The 21400-nt window shown below is 47.1% G+C and overlaps 1 protein-coding gene across 1 annotated transcript; it reads left to right on the forward strand.

Moving 5' to 3' along the window:
* Positions 1-1487: 1487 nt before the first annotated feature.
* On the forward strand, positions 1488-5614 carry BSX (brain specific homeobox). The gene is made up of 3 exons (XM_027036390.2): positions 1488-2142; positions 4129-4325; positions 5375-5614. Exons 1-3 carry the CDS (start codon positions 1881-1883, stop codon positions 5612-5614), a joined length of 699 nt encoding a protein of 232 aa, XP_026892191.1. The 5' UTR covers positions 1488-1880.
* The last annotated feature ends 15786 nt before the right edge of the window (positions 5615-21400 follow it).

The raw sequence follows: 21400 nt of genomic DNA on the forward strand, positions 1-21400 counted from the left end.
GGCTTTCACTTGCTGTGTAGGGTCTCACTGAGAGAAGTGAGCATCCGTAAAGTGTGGACTGTCACCCCCAGCGCCACTCCCCAAGTCTCCTCGGTTTCGGTTTCCCTCTAGCCCTGCGGAAGATAGACCAGGGCTACAGATGAGGAAGGACTCCTGAAAGTCCACTCTTTTCCTTCTCTGTGGATGCCTGCTCTCGAGTTTTCAGTTATCATTATAATCAGTTGAAAGAAAGAAAGAAAGAAAGAAAGAAAGAAAGAAAGAAAGAAAAAGAAAGAAAGAAAGAAAGAAAGAAAAGAAAAGAAAGAAAATGAATCACAGTTCAGACTCCAGGACAAAGCATTCTGATTTTGTTTGGATGGCCTACTTGCCGAGATCTTATCTTAAAGTTATTTCTCCCCTTCTTCTCACTCCTCATCTATTTACCATTTACCAGTTCATCCGTATGGAATACGACGCTCCCACTTCGTGGAGCACCGTAGTTTGGGGCCTAATTGATTCTGGTAATTAATTTGTTCTACCTGCTGGATCAGATGGAAATCCTACCCGCGCGCCCAAGGATTAGCACTTGGCTTTCTAACACCTCCTCTAATTATCTAATAGCATGGGTTGTGAGGACTCACTCTCTATTAAAACACTTTTACTATTAGCGGTGGTGATTGGAATTGTGAGGACGACTATATTTCAACAAATTAGAGCTTAAAAATGGGGAGATGGAAGAGAAGTGGCTTCTTTTAATTTCCCCGAGTTTAACATCAATAATTAGAGCAATTTTCGGAGATGCGAGCTGAAATTACCCCTGCTGTGCTGTAGATGATCACCTTAATTTTAGCAAATTGACTCCAGGGAAATAAATGGGACAGATTAGAAAGAGACAAACAGAAGAACAAAACAAAACAAAAAAAATTTAAAAAACCCAAACCAGAAGGATTGGGAGTGAGGGAAGTGAAAAGAAAGGCTGGGAAATAGAACAGGACACAAAAACCGAGGACAATTATTTGGGGGGGAGGGGGCTAGCATGGAAAGGGGGTAGAATAGCAGAACTAGGAAGCTGTGTGAGTGGAATGAGGAGGAAGTAATGGAAATCTGAGAAGAGATGGAGACTGGCATTAAGAAGTAGGTCTGGACATACTTACACAGACCAAATTACTTGACTAATGTAGATAAAAGTCACACCACTCTCCATAACTGAGGGAAAGAATGTTATGGTCATCAACATTTTATTTATTTACCTCGACAGTCCTTCCACGCCTCAGCCATCAGTTTAAGTTCGGTGTAGCGGATATGGACTTTTTCTCCTCACGTCTCCCTTTCTCCTTTGCTATCATCTCTCTAAAGTTTTAAAACCTAGGCCCAGCGACCAAAATAAGTGCCTTATCCCTATTGCTTTGGGGTCGTTTAGATGCCTTTTGCTCTCTAAAGAGGAGTCTGTCGAAAGACAGAGACTTTTTATTTATAGCTTTCTTTTTAAATGGCTGAAAGCAAAGCAGCTCAAATTGAGATCGAGAAACCAACCTGGTAGAGAAGCGAGAACCCTGTCCGCTCCGCTCCCTCTGGGCCTGGCCGGTTGTATTCAGCACCGCGGACAGCTCCCCGCCCCGCCCCGAGCCCACCGCACCCTCCCCTCCGCGGCTGGCAGCTTTGCCATTGGCTCTCCCACCTCCCCTTCTCGAAGCTGCCGATTCTACACATAGACCCAACCTACCCAGGAGCTTGTCTTCTCGCCTCTCCAGCGCCCGGGGTAGCCCAGGCCGGGGAGAGAGCCTCGAGGGTTTCTGAGCCTCGGAGGGTGGTTGTCGGCTCTCGACTAGGCTTGCTGAGTCGCTGCCTGCTTCCTACACTTCGTCTCCGGCCCTCGCCCTGTGGCAGGCGCTTGGCTCAAGATGAATCTCAACTTCACCTCCCCTCTGCACCCGGCGTCTTCTCAGAGGCCCACGTCCTTCTTCATTGAGGACATCCTGCTGCACAAGCCCAAGCCGCTAAGGGAGATGGCCCCTGATCACTTCGCCAGCTCTCTGGCCTCCCGGGTGCCTCTCCTAGACTATGGCTACCCCCTCATGCCCACACCCACCCTCCTGGCTCCTCACCCTCATCACCCTCTGCATAAGGGAGACCACCACCACCCTTATTTCCTCACCACCTCGGGTAAGTAACAGGCGCCTCAAGGTTTGGGGAGCGGAAGAGCAGGTCTCCCACTACCGGCCCTAAGTCTGTGATGGAGCTGAGGAAAGGCCAGAGCTGGTTCGGCCTGGCTTGGCGGCTTCCTTCCCTAAGTGACAGTGGAAGGTTGGGGATATGGCTGAGCTCCCTTGAGGCATGCCAACCCATGGGGAGCACTCATGGTCACTCTGCATTCTTTACAATGGAGGAAACGTTCCTATCCAAGAGGCGACTGGAGGATTTTGATGATAGTCTTGGTAGACCATGCTCAGTCTCCTTCCTTGTGGTCTTCCTGGCCACTTTGGTCCAGCTCTCAATCCTGATTCTCTGCCTCTCCTCATTCTAAAGGAGACTCCTGACCACCCCATGGAACACAGCTCAACTTTCCAGCTCATTAGTTCCAAAGGCTCCGGGCAGGCCAGCTCTCTCCTCTCAGGCACTGAGCATTCACGGATGCTGAAAGGGCTTAGAAGTGAAAGAAGGTTTGGGATATTCGGAGGACTGAAGGTTTGGCGTGGCCAGAATAGGGGAATAATGAACCGGGGCACAGGAGGAGGGACGCTGCTCCTCTTGAACTCTCCTTACTCCAGAAGTCTAACTCACAATCTTGGGCTTGGCTGCCCTCCTCTGCCCTGGTTGCTGGCTGAGCTGGAGCCCTACGCCAAAGTATCTTGATTTTCCCTGAATGACACGGACTGGGGGGAGGGGCAGCAAAGTGTGGTTGGGACAGGGAGAGGTGAGGAAATACCCAGATTTTTTTTTTTTTTTTTTTGCTGCTCTCTGAAAGGCCACATTCACGCTTTCTTCTCTGGCATTTTCATTCCAGTTAAAACATAATAGTTTGCTGCATGCAGGTGCAGAGCACGGCCGAAAAAAACAACCCTGGTCTGGGGGAGAGCCGTGGAAACACACGAGGCAGTTTGCGAAATGTGGGCTCTGGGATCTACGGAGAGAGCTAGAAGTTTTTGTGACGCGGTAAAACCCCGATTCTGAGGCACGAGGTCGGAAGGGCAATTACAAAAGCTATGTGGAAACCTGCATTTTGGTATTGTCTTCACTGCCTGGCCAAGGACCGTCTCTTCTGGGTTCCCCCCAAACAGCAGTGGCCAAAGCCCGTGATGACAGAACTGCTTGTTTTGTTTTTGGTTTTTCCCTGGGAGTGGCAGACACGGATGTCTGTGGCGGTTTACTTGGGGGCATCTCAGACACTGTAATGCCTGTGAAGGTCAGGAAAGACAAGATAAGTCTCCCCAGACCTGGCGGGGGTGGGGAAAGCACTTCAGTCCTTCTGCCTAGGGTCCGAGAGAAAGAATGAGGGCCGGATTACAGGTCTGGGTCCCCAGCGGGCCTCCTCCTTCCGGAACGTGCCAGGCGGGCACTGCCCCTCCCTTCTGGCCCTTGAGCTTCTCCTGATGAGTTTTCATCTGTTTCCTTTGGCCGCAGGCGGGAGAATGGGGGCAGCTCAGGAAAGAGAAAGGTGTTTTTTTTAGTGAGGTGGGGAGGCGAGGCCACAGTCGAGCCTCTAGTAGCCCAAGAGCAATGCTGAATGTCGTCAGGGGTGGGGAAGGGCGGCGGGTGGTCAGAACAGCTACTGGACCAGCGGGCGATCGCAAGAAAACTTCGGGAGGCGCCACAGAGGACTGGGAGCTGGCAGGCGTTATGGAAGTCTTTCAAGAGACATTTTTTAAGGCCCCCGACTAAAAACAATTTCTTTCCCGTTTTACTTCACCGTTGATTGTTTGCGTGTCTAGATGGCCTTCCCGATAAAGACCTTCCAGCTCTATTCTTGCGATGTGTTCTTTCCCCTGCCCTGAGGTTCCTGGGAGAAGGGCTGGAGTAGGTCTGGGGCGGCGAGGGGACCAGCGGAGGCACGCACGAGGCGGCGGGAGGCGCTGGGGACCAGGGGAGCGCGGCGGCGGCGGCTCCCGGGTGTCAGGGCTCGACCCACTCGGTTGCTTTTCTCTCTTGCAGGGGTGCCGGTGCCGGCGCTGTTCCCGCACCCCCAGCACAGCGAGCTGCCGGGGAAGCACTGCCGCCGCCGCAAAGCTCGCACGGTTTTCTCGGACTCGCAGCTTTCCGGCCTGGAGAAGAGATTCGAGATCCAGCGCTACCTGTCCACGCCAGAGCGGGTGGAGCTGGCCACGGCCCTCAGCCTGTCCGAGACGCAGGTGGGCCGGGGAGGGGCAGATCTGATCCCCGCCCCGCTTTCCTCTCCCGGTAGCTCCCGCCGCCTCGGAGTTCTGGAGTGGGAGTGGCCCCTCTCCCCGTTATTCTAGGCTTCTCCAGAGATCCTTAGGAAAGGTACCGACACTTCCAACCTCGGGTCAGGCTTCCCGAGACCTGATCTCATCTCTCTCTCGAGCGCTAGACCTGGAAGAGAAACACCTTTGGTGATCCTGATGTCCACTGTCTGTGTGTCCGAGGACCGCTCATTCCTGTGCCGCCCCCACTCCTCTCGGAGCCGGGCGGTAACCCCGGTCGGACGTAAAAATCAGACACTAGGCCGGCTCTTGCCCCGAGAGAAGCGAGAGAAGCGCGCACGGAGGAAAATTCTTTCCGTGCTATTTTAATCTCTCTCCCGCCTGCGAATCCAGCCTCCCCACTCCCCTCCTCCTTACTGCCCTGTCCTGAGTGGAAGACCTGTTTTTTTCCATCTCCCAGATGCTGTTCACCTGCAACCTTCAAACTCCTTCCTCCACTGCCTCTCTCTCTCTTCTATTCTCTGTACCCGGGAGCCCCGCCGGGCGCCAATGGTTCTTCTTTCTGATGAGAACCAGCAAGATTGATTCTCCCCCTCCCGTCCAGGAGTCTTGCTGGACCGGGTGTTTAGATGTCATAATCAGGAGAACGTAAGGTAAACACGAAGGAGATTCGCCCACGTAGCACTTACTACTGGCCATTCTAATTAATAACATTAATTAGATATTAGTATTAACCAGTATTAACTAACCACACCCGTTTGACCTTTACTATTGTTTTGGATAATGACTTCCAGGAGCCTTAGGATGTCTGGTTCTCATTCAGCCTAAGACGGTAACTTGCGAGCAGTTCAGGTGTGACTTAACCCAAGGAAGAGATGGTCACAGCTCCTGGGTAATTCGTGAATGGGTCGCGGTCCATTTTCCTAGCCCCCAGCAGTCTCTGAGATCTTAGTAACTATGGGTCTGAAGGGATGACGCGGTTGTATTTTTTTTTTTTTTTTCCTCCCTGCAATCAGGTGAAAACGTGGTTCCAGAACCGGCGGATGAAGCATAAAAAGCAGCTGAGGAAAAGTCAGGATGAGCCCAAAGCGCCCGATGGGCTCGAGAGCCCCGAGGGCAGCCCTCGCGGCCCAGAGGCCGCATCCGCCGAGGCTCGGCTGGGCCTGCCCGCCGGCCCCTTCGTGCTGACCGAGCCCGAGGACGAGGTGGACATCGGGGACGAGGGGGAGCTCGGCTCGGGGCCGCACGTGCTCTGAGCCGCGTGGCGGGGGAGGCGGGGAGGACGCGGCGGGGCGGGGCGCGGGGCCCTCCGGGAGCCGGAACACTCGGACTCGGGGCCGGGGGCGGGCCTCGGAGACAAACAAAACACACCTGTCAACCCTCGAACTCGTGCGGGGGCCCCGTGCTCGCGCCCTTCTCCCCCTGCGGCCCGCCGAGGCCCTGCCGGGCGAGCGCGCACCTGCGTTAGCTCATTCCCGCGCCCTGCGTCTTAAGTGGCGCAAGCTGGACCCCGGGCTGGCGGTTCTCTTAACTCCGCCGCGATCGCAGACCCTCTCGGCCCTCACCTCTCCGCCACCTGCCCCCAGCTCCGTTGTGCAAGCTCCGCGACCTCTCCACCGGGACCCTTTGCCCTTCCTTGGGTAGACCGATTGGCCGCAGGTAAGGGACCGGGTGGGCGCCTTCCGCTCTGCGGGGAGCCAGGTTGAGCCACAACCGGATGCTTAAGACGCCGGTGCCCGACCGACTCGCGCGCTGCTTGCCACTGACCTCGCACTCGGGTCCCCCGTCTCTAACTCAAAAGCGAAAGCGACGCCCCCTCCTCCGGGCGGCGCTTCCCATCCTCTCCCGTCGCGGTTCCCTCCCGAGCTTGCGGTTCGCAACCCTGGCACCCCTGGTTTGTGGCCCCCGGGTACCCCTGCTCTTGACGCCGCCTCGCCCCCGTCCTGAGCGGCGCGCCCACCCGCGGCGAGAAACTTGGGCAGAGAAAACACCCCCGGGCGACGTCTGCCTCCTGACCTTGCCGCACCTGTCCCGCAACTCTTACACGTCCCATGGGCTCCAGATACTTTGAAAATGAGCGTTCCTTGGCTTGCGTGTGGAAATGCCCATTCTCCTTGCGTTTTAGGGATGCGGAGTTTTAGCGAGATTAAAGCTCAAGGGGGAGAACGCATCTCCTGGGAGGGGGGGGGGCGAGCACCTGTTTGTGGACTATTGAGGTGGGGCGGGAGTCCGGCCCAGCGCGTCGCCCCTCTCCCCTCTCCTTTTCCCCTACGAGGTCTCCTATTCTCTCCCCGGGCTTGCAGTCTCTAGATAATAAAGGGCTCGCCGGGCAAAACTGGGAACGAACACGAGTTTCCGGGAATCGTTTTGTTACCGCGTCCTCCTCCGAGCACGCCCCCTCCCCTCGGCTCTGGGTGGTTTCCTGTGCTCGACCGGGGTGAACGGGGCTAAAAACCTTTCCGTGGCCGACCCCCTCACAACCACCCCGATTTTCCTGTTTTTACTCGTTTGGTATAGTCGTGAGTTTCACCTACACGGAAAAGGTCACCGCAGATGGAATTTTTTTTGACTCTGAAACACCGCAGGGACAGAGATACTCGGTATTTGGAGTTTGAAATTCTACTACCAAATGGTGTGTCGATGCTACGCCCCCAGTACACTTAGAAATGCAGCGGCCAGCTAGAGGCGAGCTCGGCTTGCGATCTTCCTTTGGCCCTGGTTGTGTAGTTAGGTAGGGAGCCCAGAAAGGCTGCAAAAGGGCGTGTGGCTACGTGGAATCCTGACCCTTGGGTCCTAAGGATGAATAGTAATTCTATACGCCATGGCGGTGTGAGCTTGGGTTACATTTAATCTTTGTGTTTCCTTGTTTCGCTAATAAGAGGACAATCCTAAATATCCTTGTAGGTCTAAGTTCTAGGATTCTGTGAATGTAGCCATAGGAATTCTTTTCTTTCTTTTCCCTTTCTCTCCTTTCTTTTCTAACAGGTTTGTTCCAGGAAACCTCAATTTAAGCAAAGATAAGTGTCAGGGTGAGACCTCTATCCAATCTGCATCATTTAGGATGCAAAGCTATTGCTTTAAAAACGTAAGGGTTGTATAGGTGTTTGGATTTCCCAAAGTGCTATTTATCAATCGAGATCTTGTGAGTCATGACAAGGATTAGTTTTCCCTTCCATAGTTAAAAAAATTGAGGCTTGGCAGGATGGAAGGATCTACCCATGAAATCAGGACTAGCTAACAGCCAAAGCAGGACCAAAAAAATCTCTCTTCTGGTTCCTTGTTCATGTCTTTGTTCAGTACATTGTTTTCTTGTAACAACGTACCGGTTGGCATTTTGCCTCTATCACTTTATGTGAACACCTCTCTCCTTGAGTTAGAATGTGTGGATGTGCGCTATTAAAAACAAATTTACACTCAGATTTCTCCTCTCTCCCTGTTCAGATGATGACAATACCTTTTTAAGGCGGGGGGGTTTTTTGGCAAGTGCTCTACAGTAAGACAAAAGGCTTGGTTATGGGGGGTTGGGGAGAGGGGAAGTGATTTGTGAATAAGAATGTTCCCAGTAACTTGGAAGGCATAGTAGATCCTATTCCACAAGGGGGAGAATCTCAGATTCTTTTTCTTCTTCTTTTAATGTTTATTTTTGAGAGAGAGAGACAGACTGAGCACAAGAGGGGGAGAGGGAGACACAGAATCCAAAGCAGGCTCCAGGCTCTGAGCTGTCAGCACAGAGCCTGATGCTGGGCTTGAATCCATGAACCACAAGATCATGACCTGAGCCGAAGACGGACGTTAACTGACCCACCCAGGCACTCCGGAGAATATCAGATTCTTTGAATACTAGAAAGAAGAGCTACCAAAAGGAATTTGGGGAGAATCTTTAAAGTGAGTAGAAATACTTTTTTTTTTTTTTTTAAGTTTATTTTGAAAGCGAGAGCATGAGCCAGGGAGGGGCAGACAGTGGGGAGAGAATCCCAAGCAAGGCTCTGTGCTGTCAGTGCAGAGCCCAGTGTGAGGCTCCATCTCCAGAACAGGGAGTTCATGACCTGAGCTGAAACCAAGAGTCGGATGCTTAAAAGACTGCGCCACCCAGGCACCCAGAAATACTATATTTTGGAAAGACATTAAAAAATTTTTTGAATCGGATGGTTAACACAAACCCCAAAGCCCCAGACATTTAGATCTTTCTCCTCCTGTCTTCACAGGAAGATGCTAGGGTCTATTTTGGCCCTGACAGAAGCAGGTGAGGCATGTCTCCTGAACTTTTGAAAAGGCAAGTAGATAGGAAACATTGTTAGTGTGGGCACCGTTCTGCCTGATCAGAGGCAGAGTGAATCCCGGAGCCAGGGAATGGCCTTGTCTTTGATTCATGAGCATTACATGCGGAAAGAAGGTTGTTCTGCCTTATCGTGGCCGCCTTATGTGGCTGTTTTCTGCCTAGAGTAAGTGGGAAGGGAAGAGCTCACCTCTGTAGCACCTGTCGCGCTGACTGAGGCACGGTTTTCTCATCAGGCAGCGTTCCCTGAAATTGATGGCAAACAATCCAACAGCACAGTTCTCCTGGTTTTTTTCTTTTTCCACACACAGGGGCGATGATAGTCGAGGACAGACCCAGTTAAGTTTCAGTTTAATGTAACACGATGGCACTGGTTTTGGCTTTCAAGACCGATCAAAGCCTCCATAGGCTGAAGAGGTATTTTGTCTGAATTACCTAGGCTTTTGCCTCGACGCCGTTTCCCTTGGTGGTGAAGATCTGACAAAACCACGTTCATTAGGATGGATTAAAGACCCAGGGCTGGTTCTGAAGGGGCAGAAACATCTTAAACTAGCCGAGGTGGCCTACCGGGAATCCCAAGCGTAGTAAATACTTTGTTCCGGGTTTGTTCTCAATGCTGTTGGCGACGCACTTTGTAGATTCTCAGAGATAGACTCTTGACGCTGTTTCTGCTCACGTGACACAAGAAATGGACAACACCCCATTCTGCCCAGTACTAGCTGAGAGTCCTCCACTAAGAATTAGTTGGAATTCATGACCCCACTTCAGAAGGCAGAAGATGGGCTCCGAGTGTTTGATGACTAGAGATAAAGATCTGGGAGGGCACAGAGCAAGCAGGATGCTTCTTGGTGCTAAGAGAATCCTGCAATAAACCTGTTTAGTCGAAGCAGTAACTCTCTGGTCGTCTTGAGCTGGGCTCGGTGCAGACCTAATGAGGAGGTGACTGCAATATTTATGTTCTTAGCGTCACATTTTAAAGAGCTAAAATCCAGCCGGTATACAGCAACGTGGATAGTCAAGGTGTGGAAAACAACGAATAAAGGAGTGTGAGCTTTAGGGCTTGGAGGAGCAGAGTCGTGGAGGGGGGCAGGAGAGGGGATTCGCTATGGTAGTTTGGATGGTTGTAGGGCTCCTCGTATCAAGGGGTATATCTGTGGGGCTATGCTAAAGGAGGCAGAACCAGAACCGATGGGTGGTTTCCAGGGAAACAGATTTGGGAACAGCATTTGCGTACCTCCTATGGGCCAGGTACTGTGCTGTCCGTTAACAGGACAGGCTAAGTCCAGAAGACACTAAGCACCTTTCTCTAGAAAAGTCGGTCGGAGCAGAAGCTGGAAGGCTCTGTTTTGGTTCTTTGTTAGTGGGAAGTCGAACCCGGTTGGTTCTTTCTAACGCTTAAGGACCTAGTATCCTATCTTTTTTTTTTTTTTTTTTTGTAGACAAGGAACTATAAATTCCAGCTTACTAAAGTTATTGTCTTCTCATTAAGATTTCCGTTCATGTACTCTAAATATATCCATAACAATTAGAAGAATTAAAAGAAACAGGAAAAAGAAGGAAAAGATCTTTTATTCATTGAAGAAGTCCTCAATACCTCATTTGAGAAAGGAAGCAAAAATAAGGTGATGATCCATGCAATTAAGGACAAATGTATATTCAGGAAAGAACTGTCCGCGTTAGAGACATCTGACAAAATCTAAGCCCTTCATTTTTGAAGTGAGGAAATTGGGATCCAGCTATAATGAATGTATTGTCAGTGTTAAGTAGACGGCAGAATTAAGACGAGAAGCCAGTTTTAATGATCCCACTTTAAAGTGTCAGGGGGTTGGTGTCATTGTATTATGTAGAAGGATCTCTCATAGTGATTTTGGATGTAAAAATTATATTTAATTTTTTAATGTTTATTTTTGAGAGAGCGTGAGCAGGGGAGGGTCAGAGAGGGAGGGAGACACAGAATCCCAACCAGGCTCCAGGCTCTGAGCTGTCAGCACAGAGCCCGATGCAGGGCTCAAACCCACAAACTTCAACATCATGACCTGGGCCGAAGCCAGATGCTTAACCAGCTGTGCCACCTGGGCACATTAAATTTTTAAAAAATTTTAAAAATTTTAAAAATTTAAAAAATTTAAAAAAACTTAAAAATTAAGTTTTTAATTAAAAAATTTAAAAAAATTAGCTGGGAATTATCTAGTAAGATCTTAGATCAATGTATGGAAAATATTTGATTAAGGGCAATCTGAAATTTAAATTTGGCTTTCTGAGGAGGTACTGCACTCCTTAGCCTTTTACATTCAAGCCAAAGTTGAATAACAACTTGCTGGAATGTTTTCGGAGAGGTTGACACATCGAGTAGGATGAAAGACGAAACTAAAAGTTTTGCCCTAATCCTTATGGATAAGGTGACTGAGAAAGAGATTGACGTGTTCAGTGTCTTATAGCTGATTAATCTGGCAGGTTACAGAATTAATACATGTAGAGTTCAGAGAGCAGTCCAATAAATATTTAGAGTGAGGTAAAAAAAATGGGTATGATGCTTCTGTTTTCTGTCCAGATTCTCTCGCTTGTATTTTCTGGTTTTAATTCCCCCTCCCAAATATTCCTTTCTTTTTTATTTACTCCTTCCCGCTCAGAATTCTCTGTGTATATGCCAGTTAACCTTTCCTCCACGATTTCATTTATAATTCTGTGGGCCTTCTCTTCTTACCCTCTTTACAATATTGTGTAGCTGCATTTGGATTTGGCATCATGGCCACTGGCTAGATGGCTTGGCCTGGAGACTTAAATTCTAATCTTCCTTTTGCAAGAATTACGTTACTTCCCTTACATGACCTCAGAAACACGAGAGTGTCTTATAAGTTACAAATGGCGAGAAGATGTGATATAAGACGTATGAAACTACCTACCCTGAGGGGTGCCTGGGTGACTCCGTCGGTTGAGTGTCCAACTTCAGCCCAGGTCATGATTTCATGATTCGTGGGTTCGAGCCCCGTGTTGAGCTCTGTGCTGACAGCTCAGAGCCTGGAGCCTGCTTCGGATCCTGTGTCTCCTTCACTCTCTGCACCTCCCCTGCTCGCACTTTCTCCCTCTGAAAAATAAATATTTAAGATAAAAGTACCTACTGTGAGATCTTGGATGAAAAGTGCTAGGGGAAGACAATGAATTACAGTACGGATCTGAACATCCCAGGTTGGTTCTCGATATCACACTGTGGGTAGGTCTGTATAAGACTGCAGTAGTGGGGCGCCTGGGTGGCGCAGTCGGTTAAGCGTCAGACTGCAGCCAGGTCACCATCGCGTCGTGAGTTGAGCCTGCTCAGCTCTGGCTGAGCCGGAGCTGTTCCGATCTGTGCTCCCTCTCTCTGCCCTCCCCGTTCAGCTCTCTCTGTCCCAAATGATAACGTGAAAAAAAAACAACACGTGGGGCCTGGTGCGCAGTCGGTGGCGTCTGACTGCCAGGCACGTCTCGCGGTCCGTGAGTTCGAGCCCGCGCAGCTCTGGCTGATGCTCGAGCCTGAGCTGTTCCGATTCTGTGTCTCCCTCTCTCTCTGCCCCTCCCCCGTTCATGCTCTGTCTCTCTCTGTCCCAAAAATAAATAAACGTTGGGGAAAAAAAAAAAAGACTGCAGTAGTAATGGGGCCCCTGGGTGGCTCAGTCGGTCAAGCGTCCGACTTCGGCTCAGGTGATGATCTCACGGTTAATGGGCTCGAGCCCCGCGCCGGGCTCTGTGCTGACAGCTCAGAGCCTGGAGCTGCTTCAAATTCTCTGTCTCTCCTTCTCTTTCTTTCTGCCCCTCCCCTGCTCATGCTCTGTCTGTCTGTCTCTCTCGCTCTCTCAAAAGTAAACATTAAAAAAAAAAAGAAAAACTGCAGTAGTGACATGGTTAATTAAAAGGGGTGTGCCATCGCTATCATTATGAGGAGTGATTCTGTCCATTTCTAAGGAATTTTTAAAATCACTTATTTCTCGCTCGTGTGTGGACTAAGAGAGGAGGTGGTTGCCCTGGATGAAATAGGGCCACACAGGGCCACCCAGTTGCATTGAGGATCCTTCATTTAGCACGTTCCTTCTCTCCCCCTTTCCTATCCCACCCCCATCCCGCCCCAGGGTTTCTGTTCTTCTTGGCAGACCTAAATGCTACGTAGGGAGAGAAGGACGGTATAATTCGAATCTGTGGGAGCCCTGGTAAGAGATTGAGTTGCCTGTTTCCAGTAAAAGCTATATACCAGGGAAATCCAAGCTTTTTCCCCCCCCCAAAGCCTTTAAAACCTGTTCTCTTTTTGTTTTTAGTTTAAAAAAGACCCGCTTATGAATGTATTTCTGTGACAAGAACAACTAAGAGAGTTGCGTAAAAATGTGGACTAGTAAAATTCTTGGGTATTACCGGAATATTTGTAACCTCCATTCGCTCCCTGCCTCCATGGCTGCAGATAATGGTTTAACTCGGTGCACTTGTCCATATTCTAGCCAGAAGTTAAAGAATGGCCAAATAGTCTTTATTCTTCCTCCGAGCTTGACATTGAATGGGAAATAGGCTGTAGAAAGCGATGGAAATAAGGGTAGAAGGGTGGCTCTTTATCCTGAATTTCAAATGGAGATAGTTTATAAGCTAAAGACAAAGTACTGGTCCTTTAAGCTTGTTCTCTTTTCCCCGTGTATTTGTCTTTTTCAATTCCCAAGTTCATTTATTGAAGATTTGCGTTTCATCATTTACCCATGCCCATTGTTTCTAGAGTCAAATGGTTCTACAAGGATTGTTTAAAGAAGCAGCAGTCCCCTGACCCCTTCCCTGTTTTCTTTACTACAGAGGCAATCGATTTCTAGTACTGGGTGATTCTTTTTGTATTTCTCTTCGTGTTTCTAAGTTCCTGCTGCACTGCCACTTTCTAGGTATTTTACCTTTAGGCATTATCTAGTATTTCCTGCTATAAAAGATGAAAATTTAGTTCTTTCTTCCCTGTTCCCACCCTATCTGTGCACCCTGTTCGTCCCTTCTCTCTGTGTTTTGATTTTGGTTAGGTCCTTTTTTTTTTAAATTTTGATTTTTTAAAAATATTTTTAATGTTTATTTTTGAAAGAGAGACACACACACACACACACACACGCAAAGCTTGAGTGGGGGAGGGGCAGAGAGAGGTACAGAATCTGAAGCAGGCTCCAGGCTCTGAGTAGTTAGTACAGAGCCCGATGCAGGGCTCAAACCCATGAACTGTGAGATCATGACCTGAGCGGAAGTTGGATGCTTAACCAACTGAGCCACCCAGGTGCCCCTGGTTAGGTCCTTTCTAGGATATGCATATCTGACTCTTAGCTAAGCCAGGTAATCAACTCGGATTACTTTTTTTTTTTTTTTTTTTTGCAAGACTTTGTTGTTTCTTGGAGTTAATATTTGCCTTGTTAATCTTTAATGTACTTGTGACCAGTTTAACTCCAGACTCTTGACTGCTGGTCCATACCTGATTCTCAAGATAGTCTTGGGAAGATTTCATTTTCCTGAACAAATCTCTCCCAGAGCTCCCCTCTGGATTTTATGTCCATGTGTCTCTCTTCCCCTTCATTCTGGGATTCCTTTCAGTTTACTCTTGTATCCAGTGTTTTCCTTTTTCTTGGTTTATTCTCTCATTTTGGGGGAACACAGTCTTCTGTAGTTTCCTGATGGATGGGTGAAAGGTAAATGTGTTGAGCTCCTCCTCCTCTAAAGAATATTCTAGTCACAGGCTTTATTAGTATTTTGACTAAGCGTAGAATTCTGTGTTGGAAATTATTTTTGAATACTTTCGAGTAATTTTAAAAGCAGCATTTGATTTATATTTCATTAACTTCCAGTTGCTGCTGTATACGTGGAAAGCCATTTCGATTGTTGATTCTTTGTCCTGTTTATTCATTTGTTTTCCTTTTTGGAAGCTTCTGGGACACTTTTCTTTGTAGCCAATGGACTGAAATCTTACAGATGTGTGCCTTGGCTGGAGGTCTGTTTTCACCTGTTGTTCTGGATCCTCAGTAGGTTTTTTCAGCCTGAAAACTCCTTCAGTTACAGGAAACTTTCTTGAATTAACTCTAAGAGAATTTCTCTTCTTTGTGTTTTTTATGGAACTCCTATTATGTGGATTTTTTTTTTTTTTTTGCCTCCTGGATTTATGCTCTAAATTTGTTGTTTTTGTCTCCCATTTTCTCTATTTTTATCTTTTTGCTCTGCTTTCTGGGAAAATTCTTCAATGTTCTAACCGTTAAAATGTTAAATTTCTGCTATCCTATTTCTAACTTCCAAGATCTCTTAATTTCCTTCTTTGCCTTTCTATTGGCTTTCCTGTATGGTATCCTCAGACATGTAGAGATGGTCAGTTTTCTGCTCATGTTTAAATATGAGAAACAAAAAGGCTAATAGGAAGCAATGAATACACAGTGGGATGTTGTGGGGAGTGGGGTATGCTTTTGACTATGAGCTTTCCAATAATATGGTTGAATTCTTCAGCTGGAGAGCGTCTGAAGTCAGAACTTAATTAAACGTTAAAAAAAAAACTTTTTTTTATTTATTTTTGAGAGACAGAGACTGAGCACAAGCAGGGGAGGAACAGAGAGAAAGGGAGACGCAGAATCTGAAGCAGGCTCCAGGATCTGAGCTGTCCGCACAGAGCCCAACATGGGGCTTGAATTCACAAACCGTGAAATCATGACCTGAGCCAAAATCAAGTTGGACACTCAACCGACTGAGCCACCCAGGCGCCCCTGAAGTCAGAGTTTTTAAGTCTCTTTAGGGTGGTCAGATTCTCCAGGGAAGGATTTTCTTTTTCTTTTCCTTTTTTTTTTTTTCTTTAATTTAAAATTTTAAGTTTGTTTATTTTGAGAGAGCAAGCGAGCAAGCAGGGTAGGGGCAGAGAGAGAATCCCAAGCAGGCTCTGCACTGTCAGCACAGAGCCTGATGCAAGGCTTGAACTCATGAATCACAAGATCATGACCTGAGCTGAAGTCGGACACTCAACTGACTGAGCCACCCAGGTGCCCCTCTTTTTCTTTTTTCTTTTAGAGAGCATGCGAGTGGGGAAGAGGGGCAGAGGGAGAGAAGAGAGAGAATCCCACGTGGGGTCCATGCTAGAGCCTGACGTGGGGCTCGATCCCAGGATCCTGGGATCATGACCTGAGCCAAGGTCAAGAGTTGGATGCTCAACCGACTGAGCCACCCAAACATCCCATTCAGGGAAGGATTTTTCCAAACTCCTGCTCGTAGGATGAGGGCTCAGTGTTCTGGGAGCCAGGTGGCAGAAGACCAGAGGTCTCTGAGTTTAGAATAAGTTCACCATCGACTGTGCTTTCCTTCCTGTGTCTCCCGGCAGAGCCACTCGTCCCTCCCTTTGGAGGTACTGTGCTACCCTCTGGGGAGAGGAGAGCCATCTTTTTGGGGGGTAGCGAAGGGGCAGTAGTCCTTCATTTAGCCTCCCCGCCGCACCCCCCTCCCCCCAATCCCGTCTTATCTTAAGAGGTAATCCATGCCATCCGTTCCTGAGCATTTTGGATATTCTGGAGCGTAAATCAGACTGATTCTTGGGTTTCCCATTTGCTAGGTTAGAATTTTTCCCCCCAACTCTTTTATCGGCTTCCTGCTTTCCAACTTTTATTACTATGGTCTCTCGTCCTGTTCTTGTATGTTTATACTTTCTAAAAACTTTTACTGTGATTTTAGCATGGGTTTGCCAATGGTGCATAGATGTACGTGTGTTCATGTGTCCCGTCCAAGGTATTTACCTAGATGCCTTGTCGTCTGAACTTCATGTTATTTTACTCTGGCTTTTACAGTGAGCAATGGAGGTGTTGATCTTTCACCGGCTGTTTCTTTTATGCACCTGTGTTCATAGAGGCTCGGGAGACTTCTATTCTCATTAGAACAGATGAAAAGGCTGACTTCGTCGCCAAAACACATAATAGCCCTTCCCTCCTGCCTCCTATTCGGTACCAGTGGTGCAGGATCGCCAGTTGGGGAGCTTTGGAAGATAGTCCTTGAGAATCTTGGTCTGTGAAAGGTCCAAACAGTTTTACGGGATCTTCTCAGACATTTATTTCAAGGGGAGGGAATTGGTTGTTTCAACTTCCTTGCTCTCCAATTAATTGAAAACCTACGTCCCTGATTCTGAGTAGAGAAACAGGGTAAACAAAAAGCAAAACAGAGCTACAGACCTGCAAATACGCAGAGAGACGCAGACGCAGAGAGACGCAGACGCAGAGAGACGCAGACGCAGAGAGAGAGAGAGAGACGCAGAGAGAGAGAGAGAGACGCAGAGAGAGAGAGAGAGACGCAGAGAGAGAGAGAGAGACGCAGAGAGAGAGAGAGACGCAGAGAGAGAGAGAGAGACGCAGAGAGAGAGAGAGAGACGCAGAGAGAGAGAGAGAGACGCAGAGAGAGAGAGAGAGACGCAGAGAGAGAGAGAGAGACGCAGAGAGAGAGAGAGAGACGCAGAGAGAGAGAGAGAGAGACCCAGAGACGCAGAGAGAGAGAGAGAGAGACCCAGAGACGCAGAGAGAGAGAGAGAGAGACCCAGAGACGCAGAGAGAGACGCAGAGACAGACAGGGCGACACACAGCCACGGAGACACGGAGAGACAGACAGACACGCACATACTCGCCTGAAGAGAATGAGGCAAACGGGACAGGGAGAATTGGAAGGTGATCAATTAAGACCTTAAGTGTCTTGTGACACATGGACGCATCTGCATTTTGCCCTGATAACAAGGCCATCAGCTCGTTTTCAGAGGGCTGCGCCTTCCTCGGCTCAATCCTCAGATCAAAGCAAAACTGTCTGCTTGCATTTTCCAATCAGAATGGGGATGCTAATTTATCCTCCTTAATGTGTGATGGTAAGAGACTCCTTCAATTAACTGAATTCTATAGCCGGCAAAATAAAAGGTATACAAAGAGGCCCAGGCTGGAAGAGCCGAAATTCTCATTAAATCAAAAGGTCCGGCATTCATTACCTCGTGCATCTGAGGCTAAACACTAAATATGGGGATCATCAAAGGAGGTTTAATGGGTTAAATTGAGAATATAATGTAATTAAAATATTAGACATGGCTAAATAGTTCTTTGATATTCCTCTAAAGGATTCATTAAAAATAGACACTTGAGGTTTGTGTGGAGTTCATCAATTTTAGGCAGAGACAACAAATTCGGGGACCTCCTCAGCTTCAGTGTCACCATTGTGTGGAGGCAGGGAAATGGGAAAGACCTCACTGCCAGGTGACAGGTTGGAACTACGAGGTAAGGCCAACCGAGCTTCACGGCCGTGACTTTGATAGTTGTCAGGATGGCAAAAGGAGAAAGTGTAAGATCAATTCTGGGAGACCTATTTGCCACAGAGAAAAGAGTAGGTCTGGGCCCAAGTAATTTAACTGTGCTATATAACCATATGTAATTTAACTGTAGCCATACGATATTATACTCTAGATAGCTACATTTTTTTCAGTAAAAAAATACATATACGTATATGCGGTTATCTACTTCCTTCCCCGACGTAGACAGCTTCCCAAAGGATAATTGGTCACACTTTTGGACTTTAAATATCTGAAGGTTATTTCCCCCACTGTTGACTTTGCATCCTAAGGATACCCACCGTTTTAATATCTCTTGCTAAAGCTTGGGACCCTAGCGACCGTAAGGGGACCCTGAGAAGCCCGTCTGGCGCTATTGGGGCGGGTCTCAGAGACGAGCTGTCAACTCAGTAAAGGACATTTATGAAATCTTACTCCAGATCTCCAAGCCTTCACTAAACATATTTGCCTGAAATGTTCGTATCATTGTAACCCTCTCAGCCTATTAGAGCTATTTAAGCGTGGAAGACCATTTTCTCAGCTTAGTGAAAATTACTTACTCACATAGCTCAGGTTTGCAAGGGAAAATGAAAAGGCAGTGGAGAAGATCAGCCCTGCCCACCAAGTTCTTGTTTCGTTTTCCTCCCTTCATGTGCCCCCAAGAGCCTTCCCTGTAGCGGGGGCTGCAAAATCTAGTTGGCAACTTCGTCTCGTGAGGTGATATCTCCACAACACTTTGGGAAGGGCCCCCAGATTCCAGGTATTTCACTGAGCCCAAACTAACCAAACACTGAAGAATGGAACTTTTAAGACGGGGAAAAATTAATAAATGAATGAAAAATCTGCCCTCTAAAACCTTTTGCTTTCCATTGACCAGATGTTTGCTTAGAAAATCCAGATGTATGTTTTCTCAGTACCTTTTGTGAGAAGATGTATGGTTTTGCTCAACAAAGCTAGAGGGGGAGTAGGAGCAAATATTTTAGTCTGGAGAGGTGGGGTCAAGGGACAATTTTGGATATCTACATATATGTGATTTTTTTTTTTTTTTTTTTTTTTTTTTTTTTTTTTAAGTAAGCTCTAGGCCCAACATGGGGCTTGAACTCACGACCCTGAGATCAAGAGTCGTATACTCTACTGGCTGAGCCAGCCAGGCAGCCCAGGGGGACACTTTTGAATATTAGATTTCAGCTACTCCGGAATCTTACTTTAGTGCATTTTAAAGAGTGGAATACCTAGGGGTGCCTGGGTGGCACAGTCAAGCTTCCCGTTCTTGATCTCCGCTCAGGTCATGATCTTGCAGTTCATGAGTTCGAGCTCTATACCGGGCTGTGTGCTGATGCTGCAGAGCCTGCCTGCCACTCTGTCTCTCCTGCCCTCTGTTCCGCCCCTGCTTATTTTTGCTCGCTTGCTTTCCAAGTAAATAAATACACTTAAAAAAAATTAAGAGTGGAATACCTGAATAAAATTTTTATTAGATATCTTCCTCCTTTATATTGCCTTTACGGTATACAAATTTTGTCTGACAATATAGACGACTCCTTATCCGGGATGAAGGGGGAGTAAGACGCTCTGGATAAATAAAGTTCACAATTTATTCTTGCTCTAATAAAGTTAATCTTAAAAAGATTTAGGAGAGCAACTTTTTTTTTTTTTCCTTAAGAATCTTCTATTTCCAAATGCTACTTTGAATATGATGGGTCATCTATGTTTTAAAGAAGATTTTGGAAAGAATTAGCTAAACTTGATATCTTAAGACTATGACCCGAATTCTGTTCATCCTGTTCTATTTTTCAATTAGTAATTAAAAAAGAATCCACACCACCCTCTACCCCCGGCCCCGTGTTTATCTAGTCGGCTGTTGTAGACCATTTGCTATCAACTCAAAGTTCTCAATTAGCTCCAGTGTTGTTATAATTACTGGATGTGTTTTCAAACAACTCCCAGCTAATAACCATTGGGATGAAGAGTCATTTTCTCACTATAGATTGCACGCTCATGCTCGCTGATGTTTCGACAATGATTCATTAACCAATAATAGGGCCCCAATTGGAACCATTAAGCATTGGTGCCTTTGCTAGACTTACCTTTTATTTTGTTCCTCAATATTGTCTTCTCTGGGGCTGATTTCTGGATAACTCCTAAGAGACTCCTTAATATACAAAACAGTATCATGAAGACAGCTGTTATTGAATTCACCTACTTGGAACAAAGCTTCCTCTTAACAGGATGTTCTCGTTGGAAATTGAAGATGGAAAAGTGCCATAAAAAAGGAGTCTATAATGCGAGAATGCATGATTTAAAGGTCCTTTATACCAGTTCATAGAGATTAGGCAGATTAGGCACTGTGTCTTTTCAGGGGCACATCTAACATCCGGGTAAATCTAAGCCCTCCATCATTCTATCACTCAAATTTAAAGTTCCTTGCTTCCTAATGGGCAGAGTGTTTTTACTTCTTAAATATCTGAAGCAGAAATGCTGTAAAAATTGATCACTGATCCACTTGGGTCTACGAAGACCAATGTTGTTGCCATTAGCCTTTATTTTCAAGGCAGGGCAAAGAAGTATTTGTCATTCACTATTTCTGAGAATCGTTATCCTCAGTATCATGGTAGCTAGATCTTACGAGGTGGGGGCCAAAGGCCTCTTTTGGTTCATTCTTTAATCTCCTCCCCCAGCTTCTAGCAAGTGTGTTCTACTGTAGCCGTAGCCTTTTCGATGCCACTTGGCCACTTTTAATACTTGTGTACAGAGGACTGTGAGGGTTTATATCCTGGCTGCGAAACACTTGGTTTGGAAGTAAAGATTCTGTGAACTGTTTGACGTCGACCACACCATGCCACCTGCTTCAGCTCCGTGTGATTCTTGACAATGGGTGAAAGGGATTGAAGGATTTAAAAGTGCTTAGGCTGACAGAGAAACGGTTAGCGGGAATGTGCAAAAGTGAAATTGTGTCTTTTATTAGGCAACATCTGGGTTGCTTTACATGTAGCTTTCAACTTTAACAATGTAATCATGAAGTTGCCAGATGATAGGCATTACGATGTGATCAAGTAAGTAGTCCTGCACATTTCTAAAAAGGGAACTTAACGATGGAAGTTCACGTCCAAAACTGAAGTTCATAACACTGACCTCCTCCTTTCCTACACAGTAAACAAAACTACCACTTGCTACAAACAATCAAACAGTGCTGTCCTTGGTGTTGAAAGGTTGAAGTTTCGACCTGGAGGCTCCCTCTCCCGTTACTATCAGTAGGACTGACAGATGTCAGTCATTTATCCTACCTTGATCTCCATGTCCTTCTCTGAAAAATTGGTAGGTGAACAAAATACACCAATCCCAAGCTCTACATTCTTTTAAGGTACTCTAATAGAAATGGAATATTATTTTAAAAGTTTACCCTGTCCCTTTAAATTTAGAAACGTCGCTATATGCGTTGCTTAAACTTCCAGACTAAGCTTAAATGTAAGGCTATTT

This window comes from Acinonyx jubatus, chromosome D1 (genome assembly GCF_027475565.1).
Source record: "Acinonyx jubatus isolate Ajub_Pintada_27869175 chromosome D1, VMU_Ajub_asm_v1.0, whole genome shotgun sequence".
Classification (NCBI taxonomy): domain Eukaryota; kingdom Metazoa; phylum Chordata; class Mammalia; order Carnivora; family Felidae; genus Acinonyx; species Acinonyx jubatus.

Coding starts and splice junctions, on each gene's coding strand:
- BSX (XM_027036390.2), top strand. CDS start 1,881: ATGAATCTCAACTTCACCTCCCCTCTGCACCCGGCGTCTTCTCAGAGG. Junction 2,143..4,128: donor TTATTTCCTCACCACCTCGG/GTAAGTAACAGG, acceptor TCTCTCTTGCAG/GGGTGCCGGTGCCGGCGCTG. Junction 4,326..5,374: donor TCAGCCTGTCCGAGACGCAG/GTGGGCCGGGGA, acceptor CCCTGCAATCAG/GTGAAAACGTGGTTCCAGAA.